The sequence below is a fragment of the Gallinula chloropus genome (genome assembly GCF_964237585.1).
Source record: "Gallinula chloropus genome assembly, chromosome: 1".
NCBI classification, from domain to species: domain Eukaryota; kingdom Metazoa; phylum Chordata; class Aves; order Gruiformes; family Rallidae; genus Gallinula; species Gallinula chloropus.
This window is the reverse complement of record NC_140085.1, coordinates 54,442,615-54,456,123: the sequence shown is the minus strand read 5'-3', so window position 1 is coordinate 54,456,123 and position 13,509 is coordinate 54,442,615. Positions and strand designations below refer to the sequence as shown.

The 13,509-nt window shown below is 37.8% G+C and overlaps 1 protein-coding gene across 2 annotated transcripts in view; it reads left to right on the top strand.

Annotated features, from left to right (window-relative positions):
• VEZT (vezatin, adherens junctions transmembrane protein) overlaps positions 1-13,509 on the top strand; it is a gene marked incomplete at its 5' end in the record, with an annotated part of 58,699 nt that overhangs the window by 29,210 nt on the left and 15,980 nt on the right. The window contains 2 exons of one of the 2 annotated variants that reach the window (XM_084271789.1): positions 3,348-3,497; positions 12,054-12,201. In XM_084271789.1, the coding sequence (XP_084127915.1) occupies positions 3,348-3,497; positions 12,054-12,201 (298 nt within the window). Of the gene's footprint in view, positions 1-3,335; positions 3,498-12,053; positions 12,202-13,509 lie in introns of both variants that reach the window. The other variant, XM_084271788.1, reaches the window with a different exon arrangement.

Here is a 13,509-nt window from a genome sequence, read left to right as displayed (position 1 = left end):
TACCCTTCTTTTCTTCCAGAATTTTGCTACAATAAACCTTAGCAGAACAAGGTTTAGTATGTTCTCCTGTAGTAAACTTGTCAGTCTTCGTTCTTCTTCAGAGATTCCCAGGGCCGTAGGAATGGAGGCACCCAAAAAGTCAATGGGTATTTTCTGATGTCATTTTGCATCCTTGAAGGAGTGGGATTGCAACCAGGTAGTGCAGCACCCTGTTCAATGATACGTACCCCTAGTTCAGCATAGTTTGGACTATGCCTTAACTGTGTTGTGATCAGAAAGATACTGAAGCTGACATTTAAATAGTACTGAGTTCAGATTCTTGCTAGTCTGTACTTGGCTAAACTCTGACCTGGCAAGTCCAGGTCTGCAGCTTTGGCCTGAAGTTCCTTGTGTTCCACCACTGTTTTTTCTCCCCATTGCACCATCCATTGTTGTGTTCTTGTAGGCTAGTTTCCATATGCTTTGACATAGCAATGGCTTTGCTATGTGCCCCTTGTTAACTGGGATTTGACTGTCTCTGTAAATGTTAAATTATTCTTGATGAAGCTTTTGTCAGTTGTCCACAGATTCCTTGGCTTACTACTGTGTGGTGGTAGTGCTTAGCCAATTCAAGCATCATTTAACCTTCATTCCCCTCCCAACCAAAAAAAACCCACAGCAGCCACTTAGAAAAGGAATTGCAAACCTCATCAGTCCTTTCTTATATTGGCTGCTTTCAAAGGCAGCTGATTTTCTGATGTCAGAGTGGCCTTCAGAAGTGTTTTAACGCTGCTGTTGGCATTTCAGGTATGTCTGCATGGTGTAAGCTCTGAGATGCAGAGGTAGAGGAGACCTCACCAGGGCAGTTTGGATTACAGAAATCATGTAGCCAAGGTAGAGCAGTGCTCTACTCAGGCTGAAGGGCAGTGTTTCTGTCTAATTGCTTCATTTGCAGTTAGACAAATGAAGCCTGGTCACGGGTTGCCACTTGGAATTTCTGCTGGTTTATGAAAGTATGTCCATTGTCTTGCACATTCTAAAATGAAAACTGTAGGAATACATAATAAAAGGTTGCAGCAATGAGAAGCAAGTAGTTACTTCCTTGTCTATCAGAGAAATAAAGCACTTTTTTTCCCCCCCAATGCTCCCTACTATATTTTGAACTAGAATCAAGCTCTATGAGCACATGTTTGTGTATGTAGGATCTTTATAGAACTGCCTTCATGTTGGAGTACAGTACTGGGTTTTTGTAATGTGTCTATACAAGTTCATTGGAAGTTGAGAGCCTATTTAAAATTTGGCTTGTGGAATTAATGGGGAAATAAGTCACTGTTCTTTACAACTATAATGGATTTGAAGCAGTAGGAAAGAGGAAATTCACACTTAACCTTTTTTTTCTTCTTGATATTTGTGGCTGATACGCAAAGCTGATAACATTTTTTAAGGCAAATTAAAATACACAGAAAGATAAATAGAACATTAGAAAGTTAGGGATATGGCACACCTGGCACACAGACATTTATAGCAAGTTATACTAATTTAAGATTACTGGAATAAAGAAGAATTATTTTAGAAAAAAACCCCAGCAAAACAAGCCTTTCCAGAAAGAAAGCAATTCAACTGAATACTGGCAGTACTTACTGTGCATGAGTTGTGCTTTATTTGTTCTGTATAGGAACTGGAAATGCTTACATTGCTGTAGCAGAACACAAATTATCTCTTTTTGAAGGTAGAATATTTTTGCTCCGTTTCTTTCAGCCTGCTTCTGACAATTCATCCAGCACTTGGGTCTATAAACTGATGGGCAGTATCTTCAAAATGGTCTATAAACTGATGGGCAGTATCTTCAAAAGATAGAGAAACATTGGAGATTGGATATACCTGCTGTCTTCCCTAGAGAAACATATGGCAAACCCAGCATTTTAAATTTACATTTAGGAATTGAAATTAACACTGTTTGGTTTTATTTTATTTTATTAAGATTTTAAAGTACTTTATGAGGTGTTATATAAACCATTTTAGTATCACTATTATAACTGAATATGGTATGCCAATATTTTAAGATGGTGTTTCAGGTAGTGTATTCAGTATAATGCAGCATTTGGCATGAATCTCCTTCTGTTAATTATATTTAATATACCAACAATAAGCTGTTTCCCTTCCTGGTCAGTGTGCAGCATGGTCCAGCTAAGCACATGTGGTAGGATGGACATAAGGTCTGCTAGCGTAGTCATCTCTTCAGTCAGATGAGCTATAGAAATAGTTACCAGTGCAGCAACCCACCTCAATCTTGCCAGGTACCCTGTCTGCTTTTCCCTTTTGAGTGACTGCAGGCATGAAATCACCTCCTCACGTGCCCTGGGAAAGGAGACAGCAGCAACAGACTCCCAGTCCCAAAACAATTCAGCATGATTCATTGACCTCTTATCTATGCTAGGTCTGCTTCCAGGTTGATTTTGGTAAAAACAGTCCCAGCAAGTAGAGTGCACCTAGGCTATTGTCAGTGTCTCAGGCACAGCTTTGGCATCAGACTGTATATGACTAGGTATAACTGGATATTCATTTTATTCTCCTTTTCTACAGCCTCATGTTATGCAGACATGTTTAACATTCACCCAGTTTACAATTAATTTCCAGATAAGGCAATTTCTTACACTTCTAAAGCCATTCCAAAATTTATCCTAATTGGCAAATGAGACAGTTTCTTTTCAATTCACCTGAATATGTGGGATACCAAAATGTATTTTCAGATATTCTTGTATAGTAGCATACATTTCATGTGTTTACCTGTCAGACTCCTACAAGCTCAGCTGCCATTCATTGCATGGTGATAAACTCTGCTGTCCTAGAGACAATTCAGCATGGAGAAGGTTGCAAGAATATAGTCTTTTGCATGTTAAACACTATGTAGTAGCACGTTTTTTCTGCTAAAAAAAAGTATAAAAATTAAAGAACAGATTTGCATCTAAAGAAGTATATGGGGGATATCTGTGTGTTTAAACTTCCAGAACTTACACTGGGCTCATGATAGTTTTGTATCAGAGGTAATGTTATGGCCCTATCTACCTTTAGTGTATTGTTCTTGGAAAACTTTGGAGAAAACAAATGTCCTCAGCAGTTTTGTCATGTCTCAGATGAGAACAGAATCAGACTGACTACAGAGGAGTCCCAGCTGCTTACCTACAACTTATATTAAATATGTCATTGATTTGATGGAAAAAAGAATTGCCATCATAGTTACTGAATGGTTTGAAAAAGTTTTCAGAGTAACAGAAATAGAAACAATAACTAATGTACTGTCTTTTAAAAAATACTTTAGGACATCTGTACAGTTGTATCACATTTTACTTTTCAAGTTTGCTTGACAGGGTCAGTGCCGCTTGCCCATTTAATAAAGCTGGACAGCATCCTACTCAGCATCTTATTGGTCTCCGGAAAGCTGTTTACCGGTCCGTCAGAGCCAACTTTCGAGCTTCAAGACTGGCTACTCTATACATGCTGAAAAAATATCCTTTTCTGTAAAAAAAAAAACAAAACCACAACAGTTTAGATATTCCATTAATGTTACCTACCTGTAATTGTGCCGATGTTTACAGTTAGCATGTCTAGAAACAAGTAATATCTAATTGCATGTCTAAAGAAGATAAAGAAATGGTAGCATAGTAAATTGGGGCTTATGCTTGGTTTGGAACATCCTTAAAATTTTTGTGTGTTTATGTACTGTGCAGTGGGAGGTAAGATTCTGTGCGCTGAAAGCATTGTCCCAGTTACTGACACTTATGACTTTGGTGTAAGTCCTGATAATGTGTTTCAGAGTCCTTCAGGATTTTGCTTTATAGTTCCTCTCAGCGATATTTTCCCCCAAAAGCCTTCTTTTCTGAACACTATGGCCTTTCACTTGACATCCCTGTGTTCAAAGGTAAGTTGATTTCCTGTTTCAGACAAGTTGGGTCAAACTGTTTGCATTAATTAGCTAAAAGGCCCATGTAAGAGCAACGAGTTTCTACTCTGAATCAATGCGGGACTTTTGTTCAGATTTCATTTTGCAAAGTGTCATTTGTATATCTTTGGAGAATTGTATACTTTTTAAAATGGCATTAGCATTTCAAGGGGTTTTTCTTTATTTATTGTACTTACTGTACTGTATAGGAAATAACAATGTCTTCACCCCATATTATAGCAAACAATGAGAGAGGTGTTCCTGATCTGAAAAAAACACATGCAAGGAGACAAAAGCTTGCTTTGTCTTCCTTGAACATAATATTTAACTGATAAGCCTGGCAAACAGCTTGATCTATTGAGTGATGACATGTAGACACATAGAGGTGCACACAAAGCTACAAGTGCATTGTTCATTTTGAAGGAAATTAGTATTTCTTTGCAAAATGATAACTTGTATAGGGATAGGCTTCCTCATTCTGGGCCTAAGACTTCACCCTTGGCTCTGAGGAACAAGGTGTATTTGCTACGTAAAGAAAGAAGAAAATACTCTTACTGATTCAGACATATTGATAAAAGCAAGTGATACCTAGCTTGGAAATAATAAAAAAACACTTCTAAGAACATGGGAAGACAGATCTAGAAATGGGATCAGTTAACATGCCTTTCTCAAATACCCTCCAGCATGACAAAAGGCAGTCCAGCTGTAGTTATGACCAGTGTGTAGATTGGTGCTGTGACTGGGGAAATAACAAGTTCAAGTAATTTGGTGTGTATTAGGTAGTGCACTAGTTTTGTAACTACTAAACTTAAGGAATGGCTTTTAAAGTAAGGAATGTGAGGGAAGACAGTTTTGTTTCTTTGGATAATTTAGCATTTATATCTGTCTTTGAAAAGGGTTTCAAGTTGCAGTTCCATTATATCAAATTATCATGCAGATGCTACCATAGCAAGGGCTAGCAGAAGTGAATGTCCAGAAACGCATTGAAGTTGTGTGTACAGAGACAGGTTCTTGACAAATGATAAGAGAAGCATCATATTTGTGCAGAACATAGTGGCAAAAACAGTGGTAGCATATGAGCTGAGATGCAGGCTGGGCCAGTTCTGCAGTGCATAAAGCTGAAAGTAGGGAATTTAAATGTAAGGAAGGTGAGTTAAGGATTCTTCCTCCCCACCAAGATAATTAAGAGAAACTTTTAGATATTTCCAAGTTGCCTTAGTTTGATTTTTTTCCCTGCTTATCATGAATGCCTGAAAATATTGTGTGCATTACATACATGGGTATTGATGACAAGGATCATCTTTTAAATAGATTCCAGTGACTCTTGCAATCTAATAGTGCTCTCATGCTGAAGCCATGGCAAAAGCATTCACAGCTGCCACTTGTGAAAACTTTAATAATGCCCTTATCCATCATCAGGTTGTTAGCACAGATTTGTCCTACGGCAAGGAGAAAGAGGAACTGGAGAGATTAAAAAAAAGGAGTGAAGTGTTAGATTGAAGGAAACAAATGTTGATAAATTAAAGGAAAAACCAACTTCCATACAAAATCTGGAAATGAGATTGCAATTCTATCTTTTGCAGTTCTTTTTAGTAAGTTTTACATGGGACAAAAACAGAAGATTTCCTTGACTTTAACTTCTCTAGGTTATTTGACTATGAATTAATGAATTGCTATTTGAAATTTGCCTCTTCTGAACATTGTGAGAGTAGCACTATCGGTGAATTACAATGGCAATAGTAAACCAAAATATTTTTATTACATAAATATTCCAAACATTTAAAATTTGGGTTAATATTACAAAATTACATTAAAAACAAATCTATTTTCTGGTTAGTCATAATGCTGTTTAAATAATTTTCTTTTTCTTGATATTGTTTTGTACTGTTGTTGCAGAACAGATATATCTCTGAATTTAGGCAAGTGAAAAACTGATTTATTTTTGCTTGCAACAATCTTCAGTAGGAATTTAATATGTGAAAAACCTATTCTTAAGGCCAGGAAAAATTGAGTCTTCCCAACTAATGTACCAAAGGTAAAGTCTTATATTTTAACTGATGGCTGATCATTCTTTAGGTTGATTTCAAAGAGTAAGGAAATAGTAATTTTCTTAAGAGCATCAGCAGATACATAGGACAAACACTGCTTTGGACTGTGGAGCGTGCATTTCATGGGAGTGTTTATGAACATTATAAATGCATGTATAAATTGGAAATAAATTCCCATATTACAGCTTGCTTTCCTTGGTTGATGGTATTCAGTTAATACTTGTCATTCAACAGCAGTGTGGAGTGGAGTGGTGACTCCAGAGATGCCTTCCTGTGTGGTGTCCAGTTACCAGAATAAGGTCCCAGTCTGTGACTGAGCCTCTGTGCGGTATACAGGCCTACAAAAGGATGACAGTGTGAAATATGTCCTGTTTCCCTTCATCCTTGCATTTCTTACAATAAACCTGGAAATCTAAGATAGAAGTTCATAGTACAGTGAAGATAATTGTTGCCTTCAGGCTATGGTAAACATGTCTTGAACTGAGACATGTCTATTATTACATATAATGCTTTAAGTATTGTTGAAAATTGTATTGAATGTAGTAAAAGGTATACTTTGATTTAAGCTTTCTTTAAAACATTTTAGGTATTCAGAATTTACTAGATATATCTGTAGCTGGATTGTTTTGCAAGCTTACTATGTGAGAATATCCTTTCCGAACATTATTTGCAACAAGATCAATTTGCTCCTTTATGGCTTACTAGGGGCTGATAGTTTTCTCTACTTTGAAAATATACATTTATATTTGCTTAACAAACTCAGCCCAACAGCCTCTTAAAGGGCATGCTTTATAAGACACGTTGCATGTATGTAAAGTAAAGTCAAAAAAGGTGTTCAGAAATAGGTGAAATCTATTTCAGTGGGTTATTTTTTTCCCCAGAAAAAATAATTGAAATGACTGAAGTTGTAGAGACGTGTGTTTGAACTAACTTCTACTGTGAATTTTCATACTTAACATTGTTTTAAATCTAAACCTTTAAAGCTCTACAGTAAAATAGAGAAATGTTTAATCTTAAAAACTTGTCCAAATTCGTATGTTATTTTGTCAACAATTGCAAACTGCAGAACTTATTGTTGCTTTATTCTACGCTGCCTTGAGAGATTTTTTTTTGTTAGTAATCTTAGTAGGTTGCTAAACATATACTTTAATGTATTTGATTATTTCTGAGATAAGTATCAAATTCGTCTTTGAGTCAGTAAGACTAATCTGATTGGAGGCCAAAGGGAAACTGCTTTGAACTTAAACTACTTGCTTTATGTTACAACTTCAAGAGAGACAAGGAAAGAAATAGACTTGAGGGGCTGAGCTCATAACTGTTGGGCTGAGTCTTAAAAACTGGCTAATCTAAGTATTAATCTTAATTGTAGACATAAATGAATGAATAAGTAAAAATAACTTAATGCAGGCATCTAAAATATTAAGGGATATATTGAACTATGCTAATCCATTAGTTGTAGATTTTATAACCACCGGTATTACTTATCTTCCCAAAATATCTGCAGCAATTTGGACTTTTATGTTAATGTAATGTCTATCTCAAATGTGCTAGAAGGACATCTGTCTGATCAGATTCCCTGTCACAGAGAATTAAAAATCTTAAATCACAGTTTAGTCATGGCAATACAAATTGCATAATCTTGGTATGTTATCATTCCTTGCTTCAGTAAAACACGAAGTTTAGTAATATTTCCTTGTGGCTAGTGTACCCCCTTTTAGCTAGACAGCTGCTTTCAGAGAGTAGAATAAATTAATACTGGCCTAATTAAAATCTGTTCCCATGTAAAATAGAAAAAAATTACCATTGTACTTTAGCCTTATACCGGATGTTTGTCAAAATTGATGGACCAGTAATTTAAAGAGATGGAAAGTCTTATTCTTTATATTTTAAATGAAGGGTCAGTTGGGCACTTGCAGAAACAATTCAGTGTTTTGTCATGCCTTTTTTTTTCCTGATTTGTTCATACCAGCAAGAGTACATTGCTCAAAATCATAGAAGAAAAAGTCAGAAGGGAGAAAAGAGAAGAGTATTTCTCTTTTTGTCCAGAAGGTGAGGGTATAGCAGGATGCAATGGCTGAAAGCTTAAGCTAGAAACTAGGCATTTTCTTTCAGTTAAGCGTTTATGGGACGTTGTGCAGACCAGTCGATACTGGCTCAAAACATCTCTGCACTCCACTCCATTGAGTTGTGTAATAACTTGGGCAGTACTTCAGTCGGCATGCAAGTTGCTTAATATTTTTATACTGAAGAGCCTTGTGGGTTTGTTCTGTGTCATGGGAATCAGTGGTTAGTTCACTCATTTAATTATATGCAAGTTGGATGGAGGAAATTTTGTAGCTTATGTTACTGGATGATATTAATAGTCTCATCTTCAGCTGGTGCAAGATGGTGTGATACTCCATTTCCAGTCAGCTGTATTCATAGGTAGGACCTGGGCATTGGAACATTTTAACTGGAAGAGCTTTAAATTTATTGTATGTGTAAGATGTCATTCTCTGGTATAAATAGTGTTATAAAATCAGAAACTGGATTAGCAGTATTTTAAACTGAATTGTATCTTACCCCATCAAGGTGGAATGGATATAAAATGCCTTCTGTGTCTTTGAGATGCACTGAGCACAGGGAGACTTGCAAATTTCCTCAAGTGATTCTAGTAAAAAAGCTGTTCCTTCTCCTCTGTACAAATTTAGTTACTGCATCGTGAAATGTTAGAAAAAAACACCTTTTAACTTGGGAAAGAGAAAGCCCCCCACAGGAAGACAGTAAGCTGAACAAAAAGTAGTACCCTCTTTGGGTCACAAAAACCTAAATCGGAAATCTGTTGATGCTGGAAGGTCTGAGTAAAGATAGTTGGGCATTTTTCAGTGCCATGTTTCCTCCTTGACCAGCCAGTTCACCACATGCTTACCTTGTCCCTTCCTGCCTGGTCAACAGGGGAGAGTTTTATAAAGGAGCAGCTTGGATTTCTCAGGAATATGGTGAGGCTGACCTGTTAGATCTTTAGTTGCTTTTGAAGAGCAAAGTATGAACATTAAATGGTTGGTGCCTGAGTGTTCTTGCTTTTCTATAGATAAATAAGATTGTCCTTCTGGCAGAGGTTAGATATCCACTTATTCTGCATTTGACAGCTTATTATTAAAGTCGCTTTGCCTTGTTCCATTCTGATAAGGAATGTAAGAAGAATGACATCATTTCACAAAGACAGAAAAATTTAACTAACCTACAGTTAGGTAGTTATTTTGGCTTTAATAGCAAACATCAACACCAAAAATACTTGCATTTAGAGCAGAGCTCATGAAGGAAGGGTGTTTGTGTGTACATTTGCATCTGTGTCTTTAAACCTTCTAAAGGTTTGTCCTTAGGAAGCTAAGGGGAGCATGGGATCAGTTCTCTGCTTTCATCTAACTCAGAAAAATTGTAGAGGGAGGGCAACATCAGAGTGGTGCAAGGTGGAAGGCACAGGAATCACAGGATATTAGGGGTTGGAAGGGACCTTGAAAGATCATCTAGTCCAACCTCCCTGCTAGAGCAGGATTGCCTAGATTAGGTAACACAAGAACATGTCCAGGCAGGTTTTGAATGTCTCCAGAGAAGGAGACTCCACAGCCTCTCTGGGCAGCCTGTTCAGTGCTCTGACACCTTCAGAGTGAAAAAGTTCCTCCTTATATTCACATGGAACTTCCTATGCTCCAGCTTCCACCCATTGCCCCTTGTCCTATCACTGGCCATCACTGAGAAGAGCCTGGCTCCATCCTCTTGACTCTCACCCTTTACATATTTATAAACATTAATGAGGTCACCCCTCAGCCTCCTCCAGGCTAAAGAGACACAGCTCCCTCATAAGGAAGATGTTCCACTCCCTTAATCATCTTGGTGGCCTTGCGCTGGGCTCTTTCAAGGAGTTCCCTGTCCTTCTTGAACTGAGGGGCCCAGAACTGTACACAATATTCCAGGTACAGTCTCACCAGGGCAGAGTAGAGGGGGAGAAGGACCTCTCTTCACCTACTAACCACACCCCTTCTAATGCACCCCAGGATGCCATTGGCCTTCTTAGCCATGAGGGCACATTGCTGGCTCATGGTCACCCTGCTGTACACCAGGACCCCAAAGTCCCTCTCACCTATAATGTACTCTAACAGGTCTGTCCCCAACCTATACTGGTACCTGGGGTTGTTCCTCCCCAGATACAAGACCCTACACTGGCCCTTGTTAAATCTCATTAAACTTCTTCCCACCCAGCTCTCCAGCCTGTACAGGGAGTCCACAGGGGATGCCTAGCTGAGATGTAGCTATCAGTAAATGGCTTCTTTGGTCAAATCACACATTTGAGAGGTTCCTTGGAAATAATTTTGTAGCATAACTTAGAATTTCCAAACTGCTGCTGATGGTGTTCATGCTGTTGGAGATTTCTTGTTGCATGAGAAGATTAACGAGGAATATATTTAGTCTCTGAGATAACTGGTCCTTTAAGAATTTTGACCTGACTTTCCAGTCTCTGGTGGAGTTAACATCCTCATCCCGTGTACTCCATCTACTGGGCATGCTGTCAGGTTAACTTAAAACACACCGTGTTTATGTGAGGCAGCAGCTGGTGGCTTGAATACATTGTGTTTCTGAGTGATTTGCATTGCAGGTTCTTATCTGCATTCATGCTTATGGAGAACATTTAATCAGCTTCTTTCTTCATGGACTTAGGGGAGAAATAAGGGAGAAATGTAATTGTTTGGTTGGAGCCTGGACACTTAGTATCACTGTCTCACAGGACACAGATATTTTATTTAATGCCATATTCTTCTACTCAAGTGGTAAAAATTTTCTTGAGCACATCATTATTAACAAGTTTAATCCTATGAGGATTTAGCAGGTGGAAAAAATTGGCAGTGAAAGCAGATGGAATTTGTAGCTTCCCCAGAAAACATACTGGTTGGACAAGAGACAAGTGCTTCTAATCGGCTTTACGTCTCCCAAGAGTTCAGGGTGTTCAGTTTATAAATCAAAATATAAATGAATAAGCCCCATAGTTTAAATTAAGGCCCTATTTTCAGAGTTGCAGAATCACTAGGTTGGAAAAGACCTTTGAGATCATTGAGTCCAACTGTTCCTGTCCTCTACTAAACCATAGCAACTGCTTCACAAATATTTTCTAACATATTTCTGAGGAACAAATGTGCTTATGACTCTAAGTTGTAAGTTTCTGTTTTAAATCAAATTTTACTATTTTGTGACAGGGTATCTATAGGAAATGCAAAAATTTTGGAACTGTTCCTCCTCCCCCTTTTTCAGCATGAAATTAGCCTAAAATGAGTCCTGTGTTAAAATAAATGCTGCCTAGTCTATGATTTATTTTTATCTGTCTTTTGGAATCACTTATATTGTGCTTGCTTCCTACCTTTTAAGCATTTCTGAGGGCTGGACATGTACATTTTCATATTCAGAATTTAAATGTGCTGAATAGTGTTGGTAAATAACTGTTCCTGCCAAGGACACGGTGGCTTTACAGTGATGTTAACAATTAAATGAATGGTGTGACAATCCAGGAGCCCCTGTTCTTCACAGAACTATCTGAAATGTCAGAGAGCAGTTATTGTAGAGATCTCTGAATGATCCCTCCACAGATAGAACTCACAGGGAATTCCAATCATCCTGAGTTTGGTCCATGGCATAGGTTACCTCTGAAATTTAAAATTGTGCAAGTATTTTTCTCCTCTTTCCTCTGATAAATATATGATCTGGTTTAAGATTGACACGAGCTACTTAGACATTTAAGACTAAAAGATATTTTCCTAGCTTGAAGGGGATGGAGGGATTGTTCATTAATCTGTTTTTGTTTCTTTTTATGTCTTCGTCTTTGGACATAGGTGGTTTGTCAGTATCTTATATCTCATCCTACTAAGAGCCTTTAAAACTCATGCTTTGGATAAGGATTGCAAAATTAAACAGGAATCAGGTGGATTTGGGTGTAATGTATGTTCTTCCATATCATTGCCAGAAATAAGAAACCTCATTAGCAGGGTTCTTTTTTTTTTCCCTTTGTCATGTGTTTAATGCAAAAGTTTCTTTGTTACCCACCTTGACTCCAGCTAAACCTACCCTCTGAACTCAGAGAGTGACAATGTGACCAGCTACATCTGTGTAGTCCCCTTTAAGGAGCTGGGCCTTGGACTGAATGAAGAACAGGTCTCTGAAGAGGAAGCACACAATCTCACGGATGGCTTCAGCTTGCCTGCGCTCAAGGTAATCGGCCTCTCCCAGGAGGACACACACATCCACACAGACTCCTCATCCGTTTGGTTATGGTGAAGCCCTGTGGCTTCTGCACACTAGCTCATTGTATGTGGTCAACTGAGGGTGAGATGTAATCAGTTGTACCTCATGTCTTTCTCCTTTATTGGTATTCAGACGATTTCTTCTTGCAGGTAGTTGAAAACAAGTTGCATAATACAATATGAGGACTTTTTTCTGCAAATCACAGAAATTCAAGTCAGTATTTTATCATCAGCTTGATCAATCTCCTTTCAAAACATGATCTTTTGCTCTCTGATTTCTCTTGATCCTAGCTGAGTAAAGTCATCCAGAGTTGTATTTATGTCTATTTTTTAGCTAATCTCTTGACTTGAATAAAAAGATAGACATCCAAAGATATAAGTTAGTTGTAGTTGCCAAAGGGAATAGCTGCCTTTAGTTAAACTGAAGGGTAGAACTCATAAACTTGGACCCCTGCTGCCATGGAGCAGCATGGTTCTTTGATCTTTGAAAAACATTTAACTGGACAGAATGACAACCATATAATGGCCTTTTAATCTATTTTGTTTTGACATGTTAAGTACATTTAATTTGCATGAGTAAATGTTTGCAGTTGTAAAGAGGTCTAATTTGAATGCAAGGCTTTGCACCCTAGTGGTTCTCTGCCGAGGCAATTCCCTTTTAATATTTTTTTTAAATGGAAAATTCCACTATTGTGTGACTTCTGTGTTTTTATGGGGTTGGCTCATGTTGCACTTTATTCACTTAATTTCTAGACCTTGACTTCTTTTGTTCTGACAGTAAATGTTACCAGTAACAGTGGTTACTCAGCTTTTAGGCTTTGTCTAATTAGTTGTAAGCTAAGAGCTAGACAGATGTAAGCTTTGGGGATTTTTTTTCTTGCCTTTTCATTAGCTGAAGATCTAATTGCAACCACCCAAGCCCATTTATTTGCCCACTTCTTTTTAATCACAAGAAGCCTGTCAGAGTTGCCCAAGCTTGTAAGCTAAGTCTTTGTTTACCTGCAATTTGAGTAATTTAGCTGAAATCTGGTTTTAGTTAAGCCATTGGGATGCTCTCTGGGCAAAGTTAAGCTCACAACTAGTAAATCTCAGTTCACCTTAACTGGGAACAGACAGTGATGTAGGCTAGGTGTGGGGAGTTGAACCAAGCTAAATTAACATAAATCAGTCCTAAGTAGATTCACGTTTAGATAACAAGTTAGATATACTTAGATAACCTTGGGACATTCTTCAGTTTTGAGGCCTGGATTTATAAGCAGTACTTTTCAGGGGGGTT